The following is a 19,293-nucleotide window of genomic DNA, read 5'->3' as shown; positions in this document are numbered from 1 at the left end:
GCAGAGCCCGACGTGGGGCTCGACGTCACGAACTGTGAGACCGTGACCTGAGCCGAAATCCAGAGTCAGATGTTTAACCGACTGAGCCACCCGGGCGCCCCTCCGGCTGGGATTTTTCAACAAACCTCCTCGGGAGCTTTTTCTGTCGAGGGAAGAGGTTTGAACCCATTTGTGTTTGCCCTTCCAAATTGCTAGAGCTCGTAGCCCATGGCAGGGTGGCCCCAGCAACAGCTGGCACTCTGTATTGCCTGTAATTTGGGGCCTTGGAGGTAAGTGGTCGCTTCTCTAGATTTCCAGTGTCTGTGGACCAACCTCTGTGGCATCTGTATGGGGAACAAGGGAGTTTGGATGGTACCATTTAAGATGCCTTCCAGTTTGCCTGGTGTCATTAGCAGGGGAGGACAGCGCGTGGGCATTCTGTGGAAGCCTGTAGGGGGGACCCGTTGCCACTTGAAAAGCTGAGCTGTGGGCTTAAACACTGATTTAATGGGATTTATCCAGGGAAGCTGGTTTCATGCCCCGGGGGAGGCGTTTTGCATTATGTCTTGGGTATGATGATAGAGGAGTATTTGTGGCGGTATCGCGGAGTCCCTAAGTAAATGCTAATAGAGGACGTTTTTTTTAGGTGATGTTTAGCCAGCCGGCTGTGTTATAGGTGCAGTTTTGTGGGGACTTCTAAAATAGCTCTTAAATGACATGTTTTGAAAAATGACTTTCAGCTAATTTCAAAACAAACACTTGGATCGCAGCGGACGTTAATTATTGAGTAAATGAGTACTGCGGGGCCGGGGGGCGGGGGGTGCATGCCAGCATCGTGTAGTAAATTATTCAGGAGTGATGCATTCCATGTGTGGACAGGGTATGTATGTTAACTAACCTCCTTATTTCCTTCCTCTCTCTCTCTCTCTCTCCCGCTCTTCCTTCCTGGTTTTGCTTAGACCTAATGGTTTCCCTGCTAGGAGTAGCTATCTTGGATTGGTGGTTTTGAACCCAGTGCTCTTAAGCTGATGTTTTGCTTTGCGTGGGGTTCCAAAGAGAGCCCCAAGCGTTCCCTCGGAGCCAGACCAGGTTTGAGAGTCACCGAAGTGGTGAATTTGGGAGGGGGGAGGGAAGGGAAGGAGCCCTCGTTCCTTTGGGTGACCACCTATCCTGCTGAGGACTAGCCCGGCAAAGGGGTACTTCCTCACCCCCCCCCCCCCCCCCCGGGCCCAGAAGCCCCAATGGTGGGGCCTCCGAAGACGCCAGCTGTGCACATCTGGAGCTGGTCCCTGGGCACTGTCCAGGTTTACGAGCTCCACGGGTGTTTGATTCTGCTGTAAAGTCAGAGGTGAGAGCCTCCCTTCTGCACGGTTTTCTGTCTCACAAGGGTTTATTGGAAGTTGGCTTGGCCACTGGTGTTTGTGGCACCTGATTCGTGGGCTTTCTCTCTGCCTGTGGTTCCCTTCCTTTGTGAGCCGGTGGAGTGGAGGATGGGCTCCATTCTTCCAAGAAGGGCAGCCAGGCCAGGGGGACTGGGGGCCAGGGGATGGTCCGCAGTTGATCTTGGGAGCAGCATCCTGCCTCAGCTGACCTCCTGCCGGCCCTGCTTAAACCTCCTTCCCGTCCTGCTCTGTTTTATAAGAGGAGCCCCTGTGCCTGGGGTTCACCATTGAGGGGTTTTATTGCATGCATGACCTTGCTTCCGGCCATGAGTCAGGCTTTTTACTGGGTGAGGTGGTTGGGGGAGGAGTGCCTGAATTGCGGCTGGAATGGTTCTAGAAGGCTGGAGCGGGGGTGGGGGGGCTGCTGGACTCCATCCCTAGGAGGTGTCTTCTGGTCTCTTGCTGGGAAACCTCTCCTTTGCTGGGATGAGCCTCTTTTTCCCGCTGGTTGGTTGTGGCTGCCTGGGTGTGGAAAGGGGGGCATAGGGCCTTCATTCTGGACCAGACAGTGCCTGGCATCCAGGAGTCAGGGATAAAGCTGACGAGAAGCCAGGAGAAACAGAGAGGAACGTTCCTTTAGCTTCAGGACCCAGGGCTTTGTGTTACCTGCCCCGATGGGATTGGGCCAGATTTGTCTGGCCGGCCTCAAACTTTAGCCCACCCTGGCCTGGCTTAGTCTCATCTACCCCAGTGGGGGGTCTTAACTGCAGGGCATGCCCCGCCCCCCACTTCTGTAGGCCTGTTGATTCTGCTCAAGGACGTCTTGAGGATTTCCAAGTTTTGGAGAGTCTTTTGAACGGAGGGGGGGATTAAAAGTCGATACCTCAAAATGACTTGGCTGCTGTATTGTTTTGTTTCTTGTTTTTGTAAGAACATAGTTGGAAGAAAGTCTGTTGCATTTGTGAAACAATGTTACTTGGCCTACATTTTATTGGTAAGTGGGGAGGTAGTTTTAGTCCTTTGCGGTTTCTAGAGCTTTGCTCCGGAGAGTCTGAGATTTTATTTTTTCTTGGGCCGGACAAAGGTGAATGCCTTCTTTGTTCAGTTGTGTGGGGCTGTTAATAGTTTCTGGACGGAGATTAAGTAGAGCGGGTAAGCCACTTTGCATTGTCTTAGCCTACACTGGAGCTTGGCTGATTTGCGGAAAATTGCCCTTTCACCTTGGTTTGCACCTGCCTTAGGGGAGTCCGTCCAGTTCTTCGCCCACGGGAGGCCTGCTTCCTTTGTCAACACCCCCCTACCCCAAGTGCAGGTTCCGTGTATACATCCCGGATGAGTCCTTATGGCATCAAGCTTAAGGTTTCTATTTAAACTTTGTCCCCCTTGGACTGCAAGCTTCTGGAAGTAATCTTTGACTCTGGCCCCCCATCATTGTTGCTCACTCAGAGGGTGGCCCCTTCTTTTCATGGGGAATTTCTGGTTACGTGCTCACCTTCATTGTCAGGTTAACTGGTTTAATCCCCACAGTGACCTGGGAGCTGGGTTCCTCTTCTATCGAGGAGGAAATGGAAAGCCACAGAGGTTTAATTTGTTGCAAGCCACGTGGCCAAGATGCAGGAAAGCCAGGATTCCCATTGAAGCAGTTGGACCCCCCTGGATTGAACCATTGTTGGAAACCACCGAACTCCAGCCCAACCACGAGAAAAACCCCCAACCAAGGAATATTCTACAAAATACCTGACATGCACTCCCCAAAACTGTCAAGGCCATTGAAGGGGGCATAGAACGCGAGCAGCGGAGGGGCAGAGAGGCAGACTCGGATTCCAAAGCAGGCTCCAGGCTCTGAGCTGTCAGCACAGAGCCCAAGGCGGGGCCTGAACCCACGGACCACGGGATCATGACCTGAGCTGAAGTTGGATGCTTAACCAGCTGAGTCACTGAGGCGTCCCAGAAAGTGATTTAAAACAACAGTTAAAACCACACATCCCATTCCATTCCACAACTTGTCTGGCTTGTCACACTGTAGGTGCCCTGGTGTCCTCATGCCTCACTGGTCCTCACGGTCAGGTGCACAGGCCCACGTCCTTGGAAGAGCATCTCCTTTAACTTGTCCTGAATTACCAGTGGCATTGCCGTTGGGTTGTTAGACATGCTGCCTTGTTGTTGTTGTTGAGAGAGAGAGAGAGAGAGAGAGGGAGAGAGAATCTCAAGCATGCTTCCCGCCCAGAGCAGAGCCTGAACCAGGGCTCAATCTCACAACCCTGAGATCATGACCTGAGCTGAAATCAAGAGTCAGATTCTTAACCGACTGAGCCACCTAGGCACCCCATGCTACCTTTCTTAATAAGTGTCATTCTGTTTCCCAGATCTCTGTGGAACCCAAGAAGATATTGAATATGGAGAGAAATGAAAATGCCTTTGGTATAGGAGAGAAATAATTTTATTTAGAGAAAGTCTCAGTATATAGCAAGTAGAACAAATACAGGCACTTACGTGATTTAAAAATGTTTCTGTCCTCTTCAGCCCCCACCCCCATCACTCTCCTGGTGGGTGTAGTTTGTGTTGCTAAGTTATTTTTATTCTCTTCTAATTAAAAAAAATGTTTAATGTTTATTTTTAAGAGAGAGAGAACATACATGAGGGAGGGGCAGAGAGAGAGAGGGAGACACAGAATCTGAAGCAGGCTCCAGGCTCTGAGCTGTCAGCACAGAGCCCGATGCGGGGCTTGAATTCAGGAACGGTGAGGTCATGACCTAGACCGAAGTTGGACACTTAACCAGCTGAGTCACCCAGGCACCCCTTGATAAGTTATTTTTAAGTCTTTTGCAACCGAAAAGCATCCAAAGTTGTAATTTTGGAGAAAAGGTTGGTTTACATGGTTAAACTAGGCCTGCACGTTCTTAGATTCTCTAGCAAGGCTTTCCAAAGCCAGTTGTGAAAGCAATATGATGGCTGAAAGCCATCCTAGATGTGACCCGAAGGTGCCTGCAAGGTCCCAGATGTAGGTGCTGCCACGACGGGTCAAAGAGCCCCATGGCTTTGGAGCGTTTCCGTAAGCCATGTCAACTCCATCTCGTGTCCTCTCGTGCCCTGTGTAACAGACAAGCTGGATGGTCCCTCAGCTAATTCACTTCTGAGTCCACACCTTCTAGGGAGCGTCCAGTAGGGTTTCTCAGACTTTGTACTGAAACCCTCTGTGGTCCATCATCTCTGTGAACAGCACTGTTCTAGCAGATGGCGCGTGCATTTGCTGGGCATTGAGCAGAGCACTCGGGTAGGGTTTTCGATTGAGAGTGAATTACTTAATTCTTCATCCTCCCTGAGGATGTCCAGCCCTGTTCCAGGTGCTGGAGATTCAACAGCAAGTAAAACCAACCCATTCCTGCCTTCTGTTCATACTCATGACCTAAATCCTGTCCTACATCAAACAGTCAAAGCACTGAAATAACTATGGTTTTGATGTTCTGGGGAAAGCATATAAAAACCGGTTGTGGTCATCTGCGTAAGTTTCTTGTTGAGTGAATTGCCTTCTGGATGTCTCCCTAAAGTCATGACATTCATGCATTTACAAAGATGGCAACTGATACCTCTCTGTGAAAGCTACTCAATGAAAAGCAGTTGTAAACCAGAAAGGCTTTCTTGACGTATGCATGGGGTGAGGGAGGCCGGGGGTGTAGATGGCCGTGGGGTAGTTGGATCCAGGGAGGGAATGAAGTCAGAAGTGATTCCGCCTGGATTTCTGGTTGGCCTTTCTTCCTCTCCTCTTTGATTTGCAATGTAATTCCCATTTCCTAAAATCCACCTTCTGAAGTACACAATTCAGTGGTTTTTAGCATATTCACTAATTACTCGTACAAGTACGTTAGTATATATTAATACTAGCATATACGAATACTTGCACAACCGTCACTGCTGATTCCAGAAGGTTTTCACCACCCACAAAAATAAAACAAACCCCCAAACCCCCACATGTATTACTATCCCTCCCCAATCCCAGTCGCTACCTTCACCCAACCTTAGGCAGCCAGCCGCCTGCTTTCGACGTCCATGGATTTATCTTCGGGACATTTCACGGAAATGGAATCAGGCAACGTGTGGTTCCTTGTGGCTTCTTCCCCTTGCCACGATGTTTTCGGGCCTCATCCACGTTGTAATGTGATCCTTTGCATCACTGAACGATCTTCCATTGAATGGATGGGGCACACATCGAAAAATCTATTCATCAGTTGATGGGCTATGAGGGTTATTTCCACTTTGGGGCTGTCGTGAATAAGGCCGCTGTGGACACTCGTATACAGGTTTTGATGTGTGCACGTATATTTTCATTTCGCTTGGTAATATGCCTCAGAGTGGGATTCTTGGGTCATACGGAAGCATTATGTTTACCCTTTAGAGGAACTGCCAGTCTGTTTTCCAGAGCAATTGTGCCATTATGCCTTTTGACCAACAGTGTATGTGGGTTCTAGTTTCTCCGAATTCTTGCCAATATATAATCTGCCTTTTTGATTGATTGAGATTATTTAAAAAAAATTTTGGGGGGGCGCCTGGGGGGCTCAGTCGGTTAAGCATCTGACTTCGGCTCAGGTCAGGATTTCACAGTCCGTGAGTTCGAGCCCCGTGTCGGGCTCTGTGCTGACAGTTTCAGAGCCTGGAGCCTGCTTCCAATTCTGTGTCTCCCTTTCCCTGACTCTCTCCCATTCATGCTCTGTCTCTCTCTGTCTCAGAAATAAATAAACATTAAAAAAAATTTAAAAAAAATTTTAATGTTTATTTTTGAGAGAGAGCGAGAGCGTGCACGCTTGTAAACCAGCGCGAGCATAAGTGGGGGAGGGGCAGAAAGAGAGGGAGACACAGAATCCGAAGCAGGCTCTGAACTGTCAGCACAGAGCCCGATGCGGGGCTCGAACCCATGAACCGCGAGATCATGACCTGAGCTGAAGTCGGACGCTTAACCGACTGAGCCACCCAGGTGCCCCGATTAGATTCTTTTTTTAAGCACCTCTTAATTCAGGAAATATGATTGTATGCAAAATAACTTTTTTGAAATTTAATAAAATTCTGCAAAGGAATCACTGTGTGTGCCGCAGAAGTAAGAGATAGCTGTTTTAAGTTTATTTATTTCCTACTGTGTTCTTGGTTTATTTGTTTTTAGGAAATGCTGACAAAAGTCCTGTTCCAAGTAAGTTGGAGGGGTTTTCTTCCCCCTAAAAATAGATAGCAGCCAGGACAGGATTTCATTAAGATGATCCTATCAGTTTTTATCTGTAGGTTTTTTTTTTTTTTTTTTTTTTTTTGTTTTTTTTTTTAATTATTCTGGTCAAGATTAGGAAAGGGCCATAAACTCTAGGAATAAGTGGTAAAGGATGTCTGGTATTCTATTCCATGAAGAGTACAAGCGTCTTGTGATGGTCTCTTATTACCCCTTCTGTTCTGTATCTCCTCCTGTTTCCACTGGAAGGAAGAATGGAATTCAGTTTTAAGTCCCTTAGGGAGGATTTCTCAGTAGTGTTTGAGAGTTCTTAGCACCAGAACAGTTTTCTGCATTTTATAAAATCTACACGTCCTTTCTTCCATTGGCTCCTTTGTCTCTCTTGTCTTGGTCTCCTTGTAATTATTATTTCCTTTGGAAGAGAGTCGATGGGGAAGGTATTAGAAAAGGAAAACTTTCTCTTGGATATGTTGTAAGCTCTCGGGGGCAGCAGCGATTTTGTTTCTGCTGAACCTTTCATAGTGCCTGGTACATAATAGGGGCCTCAAAAGATGTTTATAGGATGAATGGACTTGTGGGTGGGTGGATGGATGGATGGCCTTATGGATCAAGTGACTTATACATAGATGAATAAATTTCAGGTGTACTAACTGATTGCTTAGCACTGGTTTGTTTTCTTTTAAACGTGTGTTGGGGCGCCTGGGTGGCGCAGTCGGTTAAGCGTCCGACTTCAGCCAGGTCACGATCTCGCGCTCCGTGAGTTCGAGCCCCGCGTCGGGCTCTGGGCTGATGGCTCAGAGCCTGGAGCCTGTTTCCGATTCTGTGTCTCCCTCTCTCTCTGCCCCTCCCCCGTTCATGCTCTGTCTCTCTCTGTCCCCAAAATAAATAAACGTTGAAAAAAAAATTAAAAAAAAAAAAAAAAATAAACGTGTGTTGGCTGTGTGATAAACGATTAACTAACGGATGGACTAGTTTGATTTTTGTTCCTTGGATTCTCAGTGTTTGAGATTAGCTCAGCAACTTGGAGATGTCTCATTACCCTCAGATTTAAATGGTTTCTGAGATAGTTTCGAGTCACTGTAGTTTAAAAGAGCAACCGAAAAGCCATTTTAAGGGGGTGCCTGGCTGGCTCAGTCACTAGAGCGTGCAACTCTTAATCCTCAGGGTCATGAATTCTGTCCACGTGTTGCGTATGAGAGATTGCTTAAAAAATAAAATCTTGGGGCACCTGGGTGGCTCAGTTGGGTAAGCGTCCGACTTCGGCTCAGTTCATGATCTCACTGTTCGTGAGGTTGAGCTCCGTGTCAGGCTCTGTGCTGACAGCTCGGATCCTGGAGCCTGCTTGGGATTCTGTGTCTCCCTGTCTCTCTCTGCCCCTCCTTCACTCACACTCTGTCTCTCTCTCTCTCTCTCTCTCTCTCAAAAATATTAAATTTTTTTTATTAAATCTGGGCACCTGGGTGGCTCAGTCGGTTGGGTGTCTGACTTCAGCTCAGGTCATGATCTCACAGTCCGTGAATTTGAGCCCCGCGTCGAGCTCTGTGCTGACAGCTCGGAGCCTGGAGCCTGCTTTAGATTCTGTGTCTCCCTCTGTCTCTGCCCCTCCCCTGCTCATGCTCTGTCTCAAAAATAAATAAAAACATTTAAAAAAATTAAATTTAATTTTTTAAAAAAGCCATCTTAAGGAATTGTAAAGAAGGTAGACAAAAATAGAATATAAAATCAGGGCTGAATTGGTTGGCAAGGTCGGAACCCTGTAACCGTGGAATGAACTCTTGATAGCATCACATGTTCATAATTGAGGCATCTTGCTCTTCAGCACCATTTGTTCGGTTTTGACTTTGAATCGAGAGTGGAGGATACCAATGAGCCTTTGTACCTGTATCTGGGGAAGAGTGAGCAAAGGTTAGTTTTTTTCTGGACGGTTTTCTTCTTTTCCCTGCTTTTTACCTCCTGTCATTTGTGTACTTTTCATGTGATCCTCTGCAAGGAAGCTGCCGTCCAGGTAGCCGATGGTGGTAACAGAGTTTGACCCTCTGGGCAGGACAACAGGAAAAAATGGGAGTGCCTCATGATTCTTGGCAGGTGGGGGCATGGGATCCTATCTAAAGACATGGGACGGGGGGCGCCTGGGTGGCGCAGTCGGTTAAGCGTCCGACTTCAGCCAGGTCACGATCTCGCGGTCCGTGAGTTCGAGCCCCGCATCAGGCTCTGGGCTGATGGCTCGGAGCCTGGAGCCTGTTTCCGATTCTGTGTCTCCCTCTCTCTCTGCCCCTCCCCCGTTCATGCTCTGTCTCTCTCTGTCCCAAATAAATAAATAAACGTTGAAAAAAAAAATTTTTTTTTAAATAAAAAATAAAAAAATAAAGACATGGGACGGATTGTCTGTGAACTTTGCATCATGAATGCACATGTTCCTCTCTTTGCAGCCATACTGTTAAAGATGTGCTTGAGTTGTTTGAGACACTACATGTCTACCTATGGGTCTTAGGCCCATAGGTGAGGCCAGGAAATGATGTTAATAATGACGTGGATGATGTAGCTGAAAGTTACAAATATAATGTACATACACATAGCTGGCATACATTTCTTATAAAAATATACAGTACTTCCGCAATATCCTCAAGGAGTTGGGTCGGCCTGTCTGTGGAGTTACTTAACCCTTGTGGCAAAATCTCAGGGTTCAGGGGGACGGGGGTGGATAGTGTCTCTGAGTCTGAAGCAGAACGTCAGCAACACGTTTTCCTCTGGAATCCAGTGGCCCATCAGCTCTGGTGGGCATACGATGGTTGTCGGGGTTGCCTGTATGGAAAACGAAAGGCATCACCATTCCACAGCCAGCGGTAAAGCGGGACAGACTTGGGGTCCTCAAGCCACACGTTTCCATCATCACGGGCTGTATGCTTACCGTTTCTCTCTCGAGCCCCCCCTTGATTCCCTGGCCCTCCTCAGCAGCCAGTGCAGGATGGAGCACTGGCCTCGGCCCCTGGTTGAAATCTGCGTCCTTTGGGACATGAGCCTAATGCCACCCGGGTTCCGCTTAGAGCCTGGTTGCGGCAAGCCTCTTCGGAATCTGGTACGGCTGTTCAGAAATGATTGCCAGCCTCAGGTCCGAGCCCCTGCAGTCACGAGGGGAGGCAATGAGCCCGAGATCACTCAGCCCCGTGGGCCCCACACTGTGCGTGCTGTGTGGCCAGGGCGTGGGGAGACCGCCCGCCACTGCGGGGATGCTAGGACACCGTGGTCTCCCCGGCCTCTCCACCGCATTTCCAGGCCCCCTCCTGGGCCACCTCTGGAGGGGAGGCGGTGTAGACTTCACCTTCCCCGTGTGTTTCTAATCTGCGGGCTCTGCCCCCTCTGCTGTGTCCGTGCCGCGTTTCCCACACTCGTTTTGTACATGGGCTTTTGCTCCTCTCTTCATTCCTGTCTGCACCGTCTCCAAGCTTTCTGGCAAGTTTTTTGTTGGGGTTTGTGAGCACAGAGGACAGGTTTTTGTCTGTACAGTTCAAGCATCTGTGTACAAGCGTCAAAAGTCAGCTGTAATTCACATGAAAAACAAAACAGACTGGACGGAGGGAGGAAAAGGAGAGCGTCCCTCTAACCCCATCATCAAGCCGTCTGCCTCCTGGACCTCTTTCCTTATGTCTGTCCGGCACTTGGCAGGCTCTCACCGTCCCCTCCCTTCTGTACGCACCTGCTCTAATGTCACCAGAAATTAGATCTGTCCCAGGTCTGCTGTATCTGGGGCTGATCCTACTCTGGGAGGTGGTGGAAATTCTTAGAATGTAGACAATGGAGTCTGCTTTCAATTAGGTCACGGACGATGAGTGGTTTTTAAAAACTCTAATTTGGCTGTGGCTCCAGAACTTTGTATGACTCTGGCTTGGTGGTTTCCAGCTAAGACAGTCCCCTCACCCCCTAGAAGTAATTACCTCGACCAAAATGTCGCGAGTGCTGAGTTGAGGAGCTCGCATTAGCATTTGGTCTGTTATAAAAGCCATGTGTCTTTTAAGGTGGATTGGAATAGAAGGATTTAAAAAAAAAAAAATATGTTGAAGAGTTGTTTCTACTTCCAGTGGAAAAACCATTGACTGTAAAACAGGAGGGATTTCATTCATATGTGGAATCTAACCCCTACCCCACGCCCCCAAAAAACAACATAGATACAGAGGGCAGTTCAATGGTTTGTGGGGGGCAGTGGAGGGATATGGGAGAAGTAGGTAAAGGAGGTCAAAAGGTACAAACTTCTAGTTAGAGTTAAGTCCTAGGAATGTAACGTACAGCATGGCGACCATAGTTAATAATACTGTATTGTACATTTGAAAGTTCCTAAGAAAGGAGATTTTCCAAGTTCTCATCACACAAAAAAATTGCAACCATGTGTGCCGATGGACATTAACTAGACTTACTGTGTTTATCATTTCATAATATATGCAAATATTGAATCCCATACACCTGACGCTAATGTCACGCGTCAAATATATCTCCATTTAAAAAAATGGAGAAGGGGTGCCTGGGTGGCTCAGTCGGTTGAGCGTCCGACTTCAGCTCAGGTCATGATCTCACAGTCTGTGAGTTCGAGCCCCGCGTCGGGCTCTGTGCTGACAGCTCAGAGCCTGGAGCCTGCTTCACATTCTGTGTCTCCCTCTCTCTCTGCCCCTTCCCTGCTCATGCTCTGTCTCTCTCTGTCTCAAAAATAAATAAACATTAAAAAAAATAAAAAAAAATGGAGAAAAAGTGCCATTTAAGTCCTTGATACTATGATATGTTATCTACATCCAGTTTCTGGAATTCAGTATCGTCAGGAGCAGGGTCCCCTGGCCCCTGCCCTGCCCCCGACTTCGACATTAGACACCTTAGAAGATGCCAGGTTAGAGGGGCACCCAGGTGGCTCAGTCGGTCAAGCATCCGACTCTTGGTTTTTGGCTCAGGTCATGATCCCGGGGTTGTGGGATCAAGCCCCTCGTCAGGGACTGTGCTGGGTGTGGAGCCTGCTTAAGATTCTCTCTCCCCCCCCCCACCCCCCCCCGCCCCTCCCCTACTCGTGTTCCTCTCATTCAAAAGAAAAAAATCATTGCAGGCAAAAGAACAGAACTTTCCTTTGGCTGCTGCATTTACTACAGATTTAAATAGCCATATTAATGTAGCCGTTACAAAATTATTTGTCCCCTTTGTCTTTAAAAAAATACCAAATTTCCAAACACATTGTGATTTTATGGTGCAGGTTCTTAGAGAACCCTGAAGTGTAGCACTTGACATGGTCCAAGGAAGCACTTACAAGAGAAAAGTGGGTGTGCTGCTGTGTTCTGGGTCTAAGGCTCAGTTGTGTGTTTGGGTAAAGAATGTTCTCTTTTCTGTGAATCTGTAATTAGAACATGCCACACAGCATGGTATTTAAAGCCCATCATCATTATCTCTTTTTTTTTTTTTTTAATTTTTTTTTTCAACGTTTTTATTTATTTTTGGGACAGAGAGAGACAGAGCATGAACGGGGGAGGGGCAGAGAGAGAGGGAGACACAGAATCGGAAGCAGGCTCCAGGCTCCGAGCCATCAGCCCAGAGCCCGACGCGGGGCTCGAACTCACGGACCGCGAGATCGTGACCTGGCTGAAGTCGGACGCTTAACCGACTGCGCCACCCAGGCGCCCCTCATTATCTCTTTTTAGGGTTGTTTCCCTACCTTATTTTTAAACTTAAGTGTTTTCAGAGGTCAGAAGAGAAAATCATTTTCAAAACCAGAAGAGAAATGCAGTAGTTTTGAAAAGGGTGACAGTAGGTTGAAATCTGTGCTGGCGATTTTATCTTCGTTAGCTTAAAGTAGGGATCAGCAAACTGTGTGTGCGTCAAGGGCCAGGAGGTAACAATTTCAGGCGACTTCGCATGGCCATGGTCAGGGGGAAAAGCCGGATAAAATTCCTTGCCCAGGGAGGAGGCACTCCAGGTCGGCAATAGGCGGGAGATTAGGAATTATCTTCCAGGGTGAGGGGCTAATACCTGAGCACCATGAGACAACGATACACTCTACCCCAGTCTTCTCTTTGATTTGGGCAAGTCTCCAGCGTGGCCACTTAGCCCCCTTGTTGACATTAGTAGAGAGCAGGGGCTGGAATTCAACACAAATCTTCGGAGTTTTCACTCAGCCCTTACCCTGAATCTTTATGGGTGTGTGTGTGTGTGTGTGTGTGTGTGTGTGTGTGTGTGTGCGTGCGTGTGTGTGTGTGTGCGTGCATGTGTGTGCATGTGTGTGTATGTTTCTTGGTCTCTCGTGGCCCAATTATAGAGACGCGATTGGGTTTTTCCCATTTTTGAATGCTTAAGAATGTGCGTGTACAATTGGGAAGTATATAGGTTTGGAAATTAACTTTTCCTAATGATTTGAAATCACCAAGATTTAATTGCAGACAATAAAATTCGCCAATGACATGTCCACATTTGAAGGAGCTGTGGTGTATCTATACAGCTGCAAGGTTATCCACACGATCCAGCTTTCTAATTGTTCCACCACCCCCGGGCTCCCTTTTTCCACATTCGTGGTCAGTGTCCCTCCCACACTTCGCTCCGGGCAGCTTTTCCTTTGCTTTCTGTGTCCACGGATTTGCCTTTTCCAGAAATGCCATATAAATGAAACCCTACACTATGAACTGTTTTGTGTGTGGCTTTTTTCACTTAGCATAATGTTTCTGAGATCCGTCCTTATTGATTATTCTGTCAGTGGCTTGCTGTTTTGTTTTTTTTATTACTGAAGAGTTCCATTGCATGGATTTATTACATTTTATTTGTCTCTATACCAGTTGATAGTCATTTGAATGATTTCTAGTATTTGGCCATTAAAAATGCTGCTACAAATATTTGCACGCATGACTTTTGAAACATTTCTTTCAAGGAGGTAGATCTCCAGGGTGAATTGTTGAAACCTGGGGTAAGATTGTGGTTAGTTTTTCTTTTTTAAGTTTTATTTATTTTTGAGACGAGAGAGAGAGAGAGAGAGAGAGAGAGAGAGAGAGAGAGAGAGGCAGATGAGAATCTGAAGCAGACTCCACACCGTCAGCACAGAGCCTGATGCGGGTCTCACGCTCAGAAACTGCGAGATCGTGACCTGACCCAATGTCAGACGCTTAACTGACTGAGCCACCCAGGTGTGCCCCAAGATCGTGTTTAGCTTTTTAAGAAACTTCCAAACCGTTTTCTTTTTTTTTTTTAACGTTTTTATTTATTTATGGGACAGAGACAGAGCATGAACGGGGGAGGGGCAGAGAGAGAGGGAGACACAGAATCGGAAACAGGCTCCAGGCTCCGAGCCATCAGCCCAGAGCCTGACGCGGGGCTCGAACTCACGGACCGTGAGATCGTGACCTGGCTGAAGTCGGACGCCCAACCGACTGCGCCACCCAGGCGCCCCCCAAACCGTTTTCTAAATGGGGGTACCATTTTACATCCTCCCTAGTTTCTCCACATCCTCACTAACACCGATAGTATTTTTTTTAATCCTATCCAGGAAATCGTTTGTTGGTGATGGAAAATGGAACCCCTAGGAACCTCACTTTTGAAGAAGGGATGGTATTACTTGCCTCCTTATCTTACAGGATTGCTCTAGATCAAAGGAGATGGGAACTTTTGAGCAAGTGCTTTGTATGGTAAAAAAATGTTACCGGTGACTGATTATGCGCAGGAAAATTTTTAGCTATTAAACTTGACACATATCCGTCTCAGAGATCAGGATGGAAACTTGTCCAAGTTTTAATAAAATGTGTATGTTATGATCAAACTTTTAAAGACGGTTTTAAACTCCAATTGTGAGCTTTCTCCATATGCTAGGTTGCCATATTGTACATTATCAGCCTTATTTAACAATGACAGAATATAATGACTTGCATATGGTGGGCAAACTTTTCTTCCCCACTCCCAACTTGGATGGTCTGGTAAATGTCTGCTTGTGACTTCATTTTTAAATGCCTGTGGGTGGCCTCTTTACTGGACCTGGGCATATGTGTTCTATTCCAATAGAATGGAAGCAGAACATTCGGGGGCTCAGAGAAACCACCAAGAACAATCTATGGAAAAATACCTACTTTGGTTTTACTTTGCAGGTCTGATTTCATGAACATTGCCGGTTTAAGCTTTTCCAAGGAACAAAGGGAACGTTTTACATGCATTTCCCTTCCTACCTGTGGCAGACAGCTGCTGTCTGTAGGTCTAGTAGAACTGGCCGTGAGCTTCCGACTGGCAGTCTGGGCGGATTTCCTAGAACTTGCTTACGAGCAGCTCTTCACACCTGTTGAAAAAGACCTTTGGACTAAGGAAGGTGAACTGTGTGTTTGATCATGTAGGACTGTGTCAACAGAGGGCTTTACGGTACCTTCACCTGAGAAGGTAGGAGGGACCACCGCAGCCAGTGAAAGAGTCTGCGTGCCATATAGCCTCTGGAAGTCTGGAGGTTTGTGTTCATCCTTGTGACAATTTATATGAGTTCGGCAATGTCTCGTGACGAAATATCGGATTTGTACCAGACAGATAATTTTTAAAAATAATTGTTTTTAATCTTTATTTTTGAGAGGGACAGAGGGTGAGATGGGGAGGAACAGAGAGAGAGAGACACACACACACACACACAAAATCAGAAGCAGGCTCCAGGCTCTGAGCTGTCAGCACAGAGCCTGACACGGGGCTCGAACTCACTAACTGTGAGATCATGACCTGAGCCGAAGTCGGATGCTTGAACAACTGAGCCAGCCGCCCCTGACAGACAATTTTAATAATCGGGCAGCACATGAAATCCATTTTGATGTAAGAAAAAAAAAAAAATAGTGCAGGTGACGGTTCTAGCAAGCAATGCTTTTGGACTTAGGACTTGGAGGGTGGAGGAACGACTGTGGTTTATGATTTCATGATTGTACCTAATGAGTAAAAGTTCTCACTTTATTTATAGAACTTTGAAAGTTTCCATTTGAATGCGTGTGTGTGTGTGTGTGTGTGTGTGTGTGTGTGTGTAGGTATCTCAGAGCTTTAAAATGTTGCAGTCTCTGATGTGTAAATTCAATGGGATAAAGATGGGGCGCCTGGGTGCTCAGTCAGTTAACCGTCTGACTCATGATCTCAGCTCAGGTCTTCATCTCAGGGTTGTGAGTTCAAGCCCCATGCTGAGCATGAAGCCTACTTTAAAAAAAAGGCGGGGGGGGGGGGGGAACTTGGGTGGCCCAGTTGGTTGCATGTCTGGCTCTCGGTTTTGGCTCAGGTAGTGATCTCAGGGTCCTGGGATCAGGCCCTTTGGCGGTGTGACACTTACTTGATTCTCTCTCTGCTCCTCTCCCCACGCATGCTCTTTCTCTCTACATATATATATATATATATATATATATATATATATATATAAAATGGGGCATCTGGTCGGTTCAGTCAGTAGAGAGTGCAACTCTTGATCTCAGGGTCGTCAGTTCAAGCCCCATGTTAGGTGTAGCGATTACTTAGGTAAATAAATCTTAACAAAAAAAAAAAGATGAAAACAATAGTTCAGGCACTTGGGAGTCTTTTTCTAGGTCATTACAGATGGTGTGTTTTCGGTATGGAGTGATATTTGACAGGACAGTCTTAGAGGATGGCGGGAGTAAATATTCCTTTTCGAAGCAGCTGCCTGCTAATAAATCAGGAGGGACAGGCAGTTGTAAGTGTCATTCTTGGCGTTCCCTGTGTCTCAGCCCGAACCGCCAATCAGAGGTATGTGACTGACGCATGCAGAGATGGGAACTTCTCCCACTTGATGTTGTGTGTGTTATTTTTTTTTTAAGTTTATTTATTTATTTTAACATTTATTCACTTTTGAGAGAGTGAGACAGAGCATGAGCGGGGGAGGGGCAGAGAAAGAGGGAGACACAGAATCCGAAGCGGGCTCCAGGCCCTGAGCGGTCAGCACAGAGCCCGACGTGGGGCTCGAACTCACAAACCGCGAGATCATAACCTAAGCCAGAGGTGGCCGCTTAACCGACTGAGCCACCCAGGCGCCCCATGATGAATTTAATTCCTATATTATTTATCCCCTACCAGCTCTATCAAGAAGCCAGTTGTAGTCCCTTAAACTGCAAGCTGAATAAATTATAAGTAACATATTTTAAATATTTCACTTAACATTTGAAATCAAAACAAATTAAGTAGACCAATAAAATGAGGTTAAAAGTTCTAGAAAAAGCTGTTCGATGTAAGTACCATTTTTTTTATTACACAAAGTTTTTTTTAACGTTTATGCATTTTTGAGAGAGAGAGAGAGTGAGGGAGCATGAGCTTGTGTGCACCAGTTGGGTAGGGGCCGAAGGGGGGCAGGGGCAAAGGATCCGAAGTGGGCTCCAAGCTGACAGGAAAGAGCCCGAGGTGGGGCTCCGACTCCTGAAGTGTGAGATCATGACCTGAACCAAAGTCAGATGCTTAATCGACTGAGCCACCCGGGTGCCCTTGTATGTGCTGTTTCGAGTGATAACTTAGGTATAGCATTTCCACGTTAACACATTGTGTCCTAAGGGTGTGCTCGTTTACTGTCAATTTTGTTGGGATTGAGGACACTGAACTCAGTTGAAATAACTTCATGCGGTATTAAAGGTCAGTGTTTCATTCCATCACGTGGGCGTACAGCATAGCGATAATTCTTTACAAATTGACCGGTAACCCCCCCAGTGATTCCTTCAGACTTTTATCACTGGTTCTTAGAAACAAGTGGTTCTCATGTTGTGAAATCAAAGGAAGAGGAAATTCATCATTGGAAAGGTAAATACTATGCTTGTTTCATTTGTCCAGTGGGGAAACAAAAGATGGAAATAAAATCAACACCAAAAAAAAAAGCACCCCGGGGTTAACACTGGGATCTGGAAGTTGCCGTCTTGAACGCTGGAGTTCCTAGCAAACTTGTCACCTGTGGATTGGGTTCTGATCTTTACTAAAACTTTAGTCCCTCCCTTGGAGAGTTCATCTGACACTTAGATCTGGTAGCAGCCGGAAGTCAGTGGGGTGTTCTGATGCCCTCCATGTGGGCACGTGTGTGGGGCGTGGCCCTGGGAAGATGGGAGCCAGCAGGTCCCAAAGAGTCTTCATCACGAGGTGCAGCATTGTCACGATCTGGTTAAACTTGTTTCTGGAACCCGACTGCCCGGGTCAAGTACTCTATCTTGTGATGCTGGGCTAGTTGCTACTATGCCTTCGGGCCTTCACTTCTCCGACTTGACTTTGCCAACAGTGGCTGCCTCTGGGGGCGTTCGTGAGGGAAACCGAGATCGTCCACGTAAAGCGCTTGTGTCTCGGCAGCACGGGGCGGACCGTTTTCTCCTTCCCTCCTCCACATTCTCTGGTGGGACACCGGGTCACGCTTGGGGTCTAGTGAAGGCTGGGGACGATGCTTCCCGGGGAGCCATTCTTGTCTGAGAAAAACATTTCCTTCTTAAAACCTTTTTTTTTCCCCCCCCGCAAAGGAATGTCGTAGTCAGTAATTTCGAGAGTGGTGATTTGCCACGAAACACAGTCCAAACTCCTAGTTCAATCTTGTGTGTTTTGTTTACAGGGGACACGGGTCTGGCTGAGAGAAAATGGCCAGCATTTTCCGAGTACTGTCAATTCCTGCGCAGAGGGCATCGTCGTCTTCCGGACAGACTATGGTCAGGTGAGCTTGACCTGCAGCCTTCAGGGTGCCCGTGCTCCGCCTCCCGGGGTTGTCTTCCACTAGAGCATGCGTGTTCGCTGCCCCCACCCTCCATACCTTAAAGAGTTGTTTCTAAGTGGGAACACCAAATCCCGGAAAGAATGTGTAACATACACCGTCGCGTGTGAGATGCAATCCAATTCTCCAAATGGAACACACACGGTGTTCTAGCCAGTACAGGGCAGAAAAGCGCTAGACTTGGCTGATTCTCTCCCCCGGGAATCCCGCCAAAGGATCCAGAAGGACAGGGGTGCAAGCATTTGAGAAAAGTTGCCCAATTATTGATACGTGCATCTTGGTTTCATTTCCACTTTCCCTTAAAATTCTGAGATTCCTGAGAGGGTTGGAAATAACGCGTCTGCCAGTGAGAATGTGGGCTGCTTCTGGTTCCCCGTTCTTTAGTGTAACATGAAGGCTGTAGTATCACTGAAAACAGACAGGTGAATTCAGAAACCGAATATTACATTTGGGCAGTTGCGAAAGGAGGCTGGTGTCTCTATTTTATAAAGGAAACGAATTTGAATGCTACAGAGGGATCCCTTTTTCAGAGGCACATATCAAAATTTAAGACCCCTGCTGGAGGGGTGTTGGCTGGGGGGGATGGGCTAGATGGGTGATGGTCATTCAGGGGGGGCACTTGTTTGGGATGAGCATTGGGTGTGATGTGTAAGTGACAAATCACTAAATTTTACTCCTGAAACCATTATTACACTATATATTCATTACCTTGGACTTTAAAAAAAAAAAAAAAAAGGAATAGAGGTTGATGTAGTCTTAAGAAGGCTACACTGAATATCCTGAAAATCAGGGCAGAGGGCAACTATTCAGCAAGCGATTGTAAAATAGCAAGCCGTTATTTGGTAAGTGACAGTAAAAATCGCTGTTAGTTTAATTGTAAAGTAGGAGAGGTGTCATAGTGTTTGTATCCCAAGTCGATGACTTGGATAAAACTAGGTTTTACCCAGTGGTAAACTTCAAAAGAAAAACTTGGAAAGGCATATGGTTACTTAAATCAAAATGGAAATGCACTCCTGTTTTATCTGCCTCTG

General features: G+C 46.9%; 1 protein-coding gene across 4 annotated transcripts in view; it reads left to right on the top strand.

Moving 5' to 3' along the window:
* Positions 1-19,293, top strand: part of MYO10 (myosin X) — a 229,685-nt gene that overhangs the window by 31,505 nt on the left and 178,887 nt on the right. For 2 of the 4 annotated variants that reach the window (XM_086676349.1, XM_086676345.1), the window contains exon 2: positions 18,107-18,205. The exons of 1 other annotated variant lie outside the window; for it this stretch is intronic. In XM_086676349.1, the coding sequence (XP_086532475.1) occupies positions 18,107-18,205 (99 nt within the window). Of the gene's footprint in view, positions 1-18,106; positions 18,206-19,293 lie in introns of those variants that run through there. One more of the 4 variants, XM_086676351.1, reaches the window with a different exon arrangement.

Source organism: Puma concolor, chromosome A1 (genome assembly GCF_028749965.1).
Source record: "Puma concolor isolate L17-30 chromosome A1, mPumCon1.1.hap2, whole genome shotgun sequence".
Taxonomy (NCBI): Eukaryota; Metazoa; Chordata; class Mammalia; order Carnivora; family Felidae; genus Puma; species Puma concolor.
This window is presented reverse-complemented; position numbering and strand designations above follow the sequence as displayed.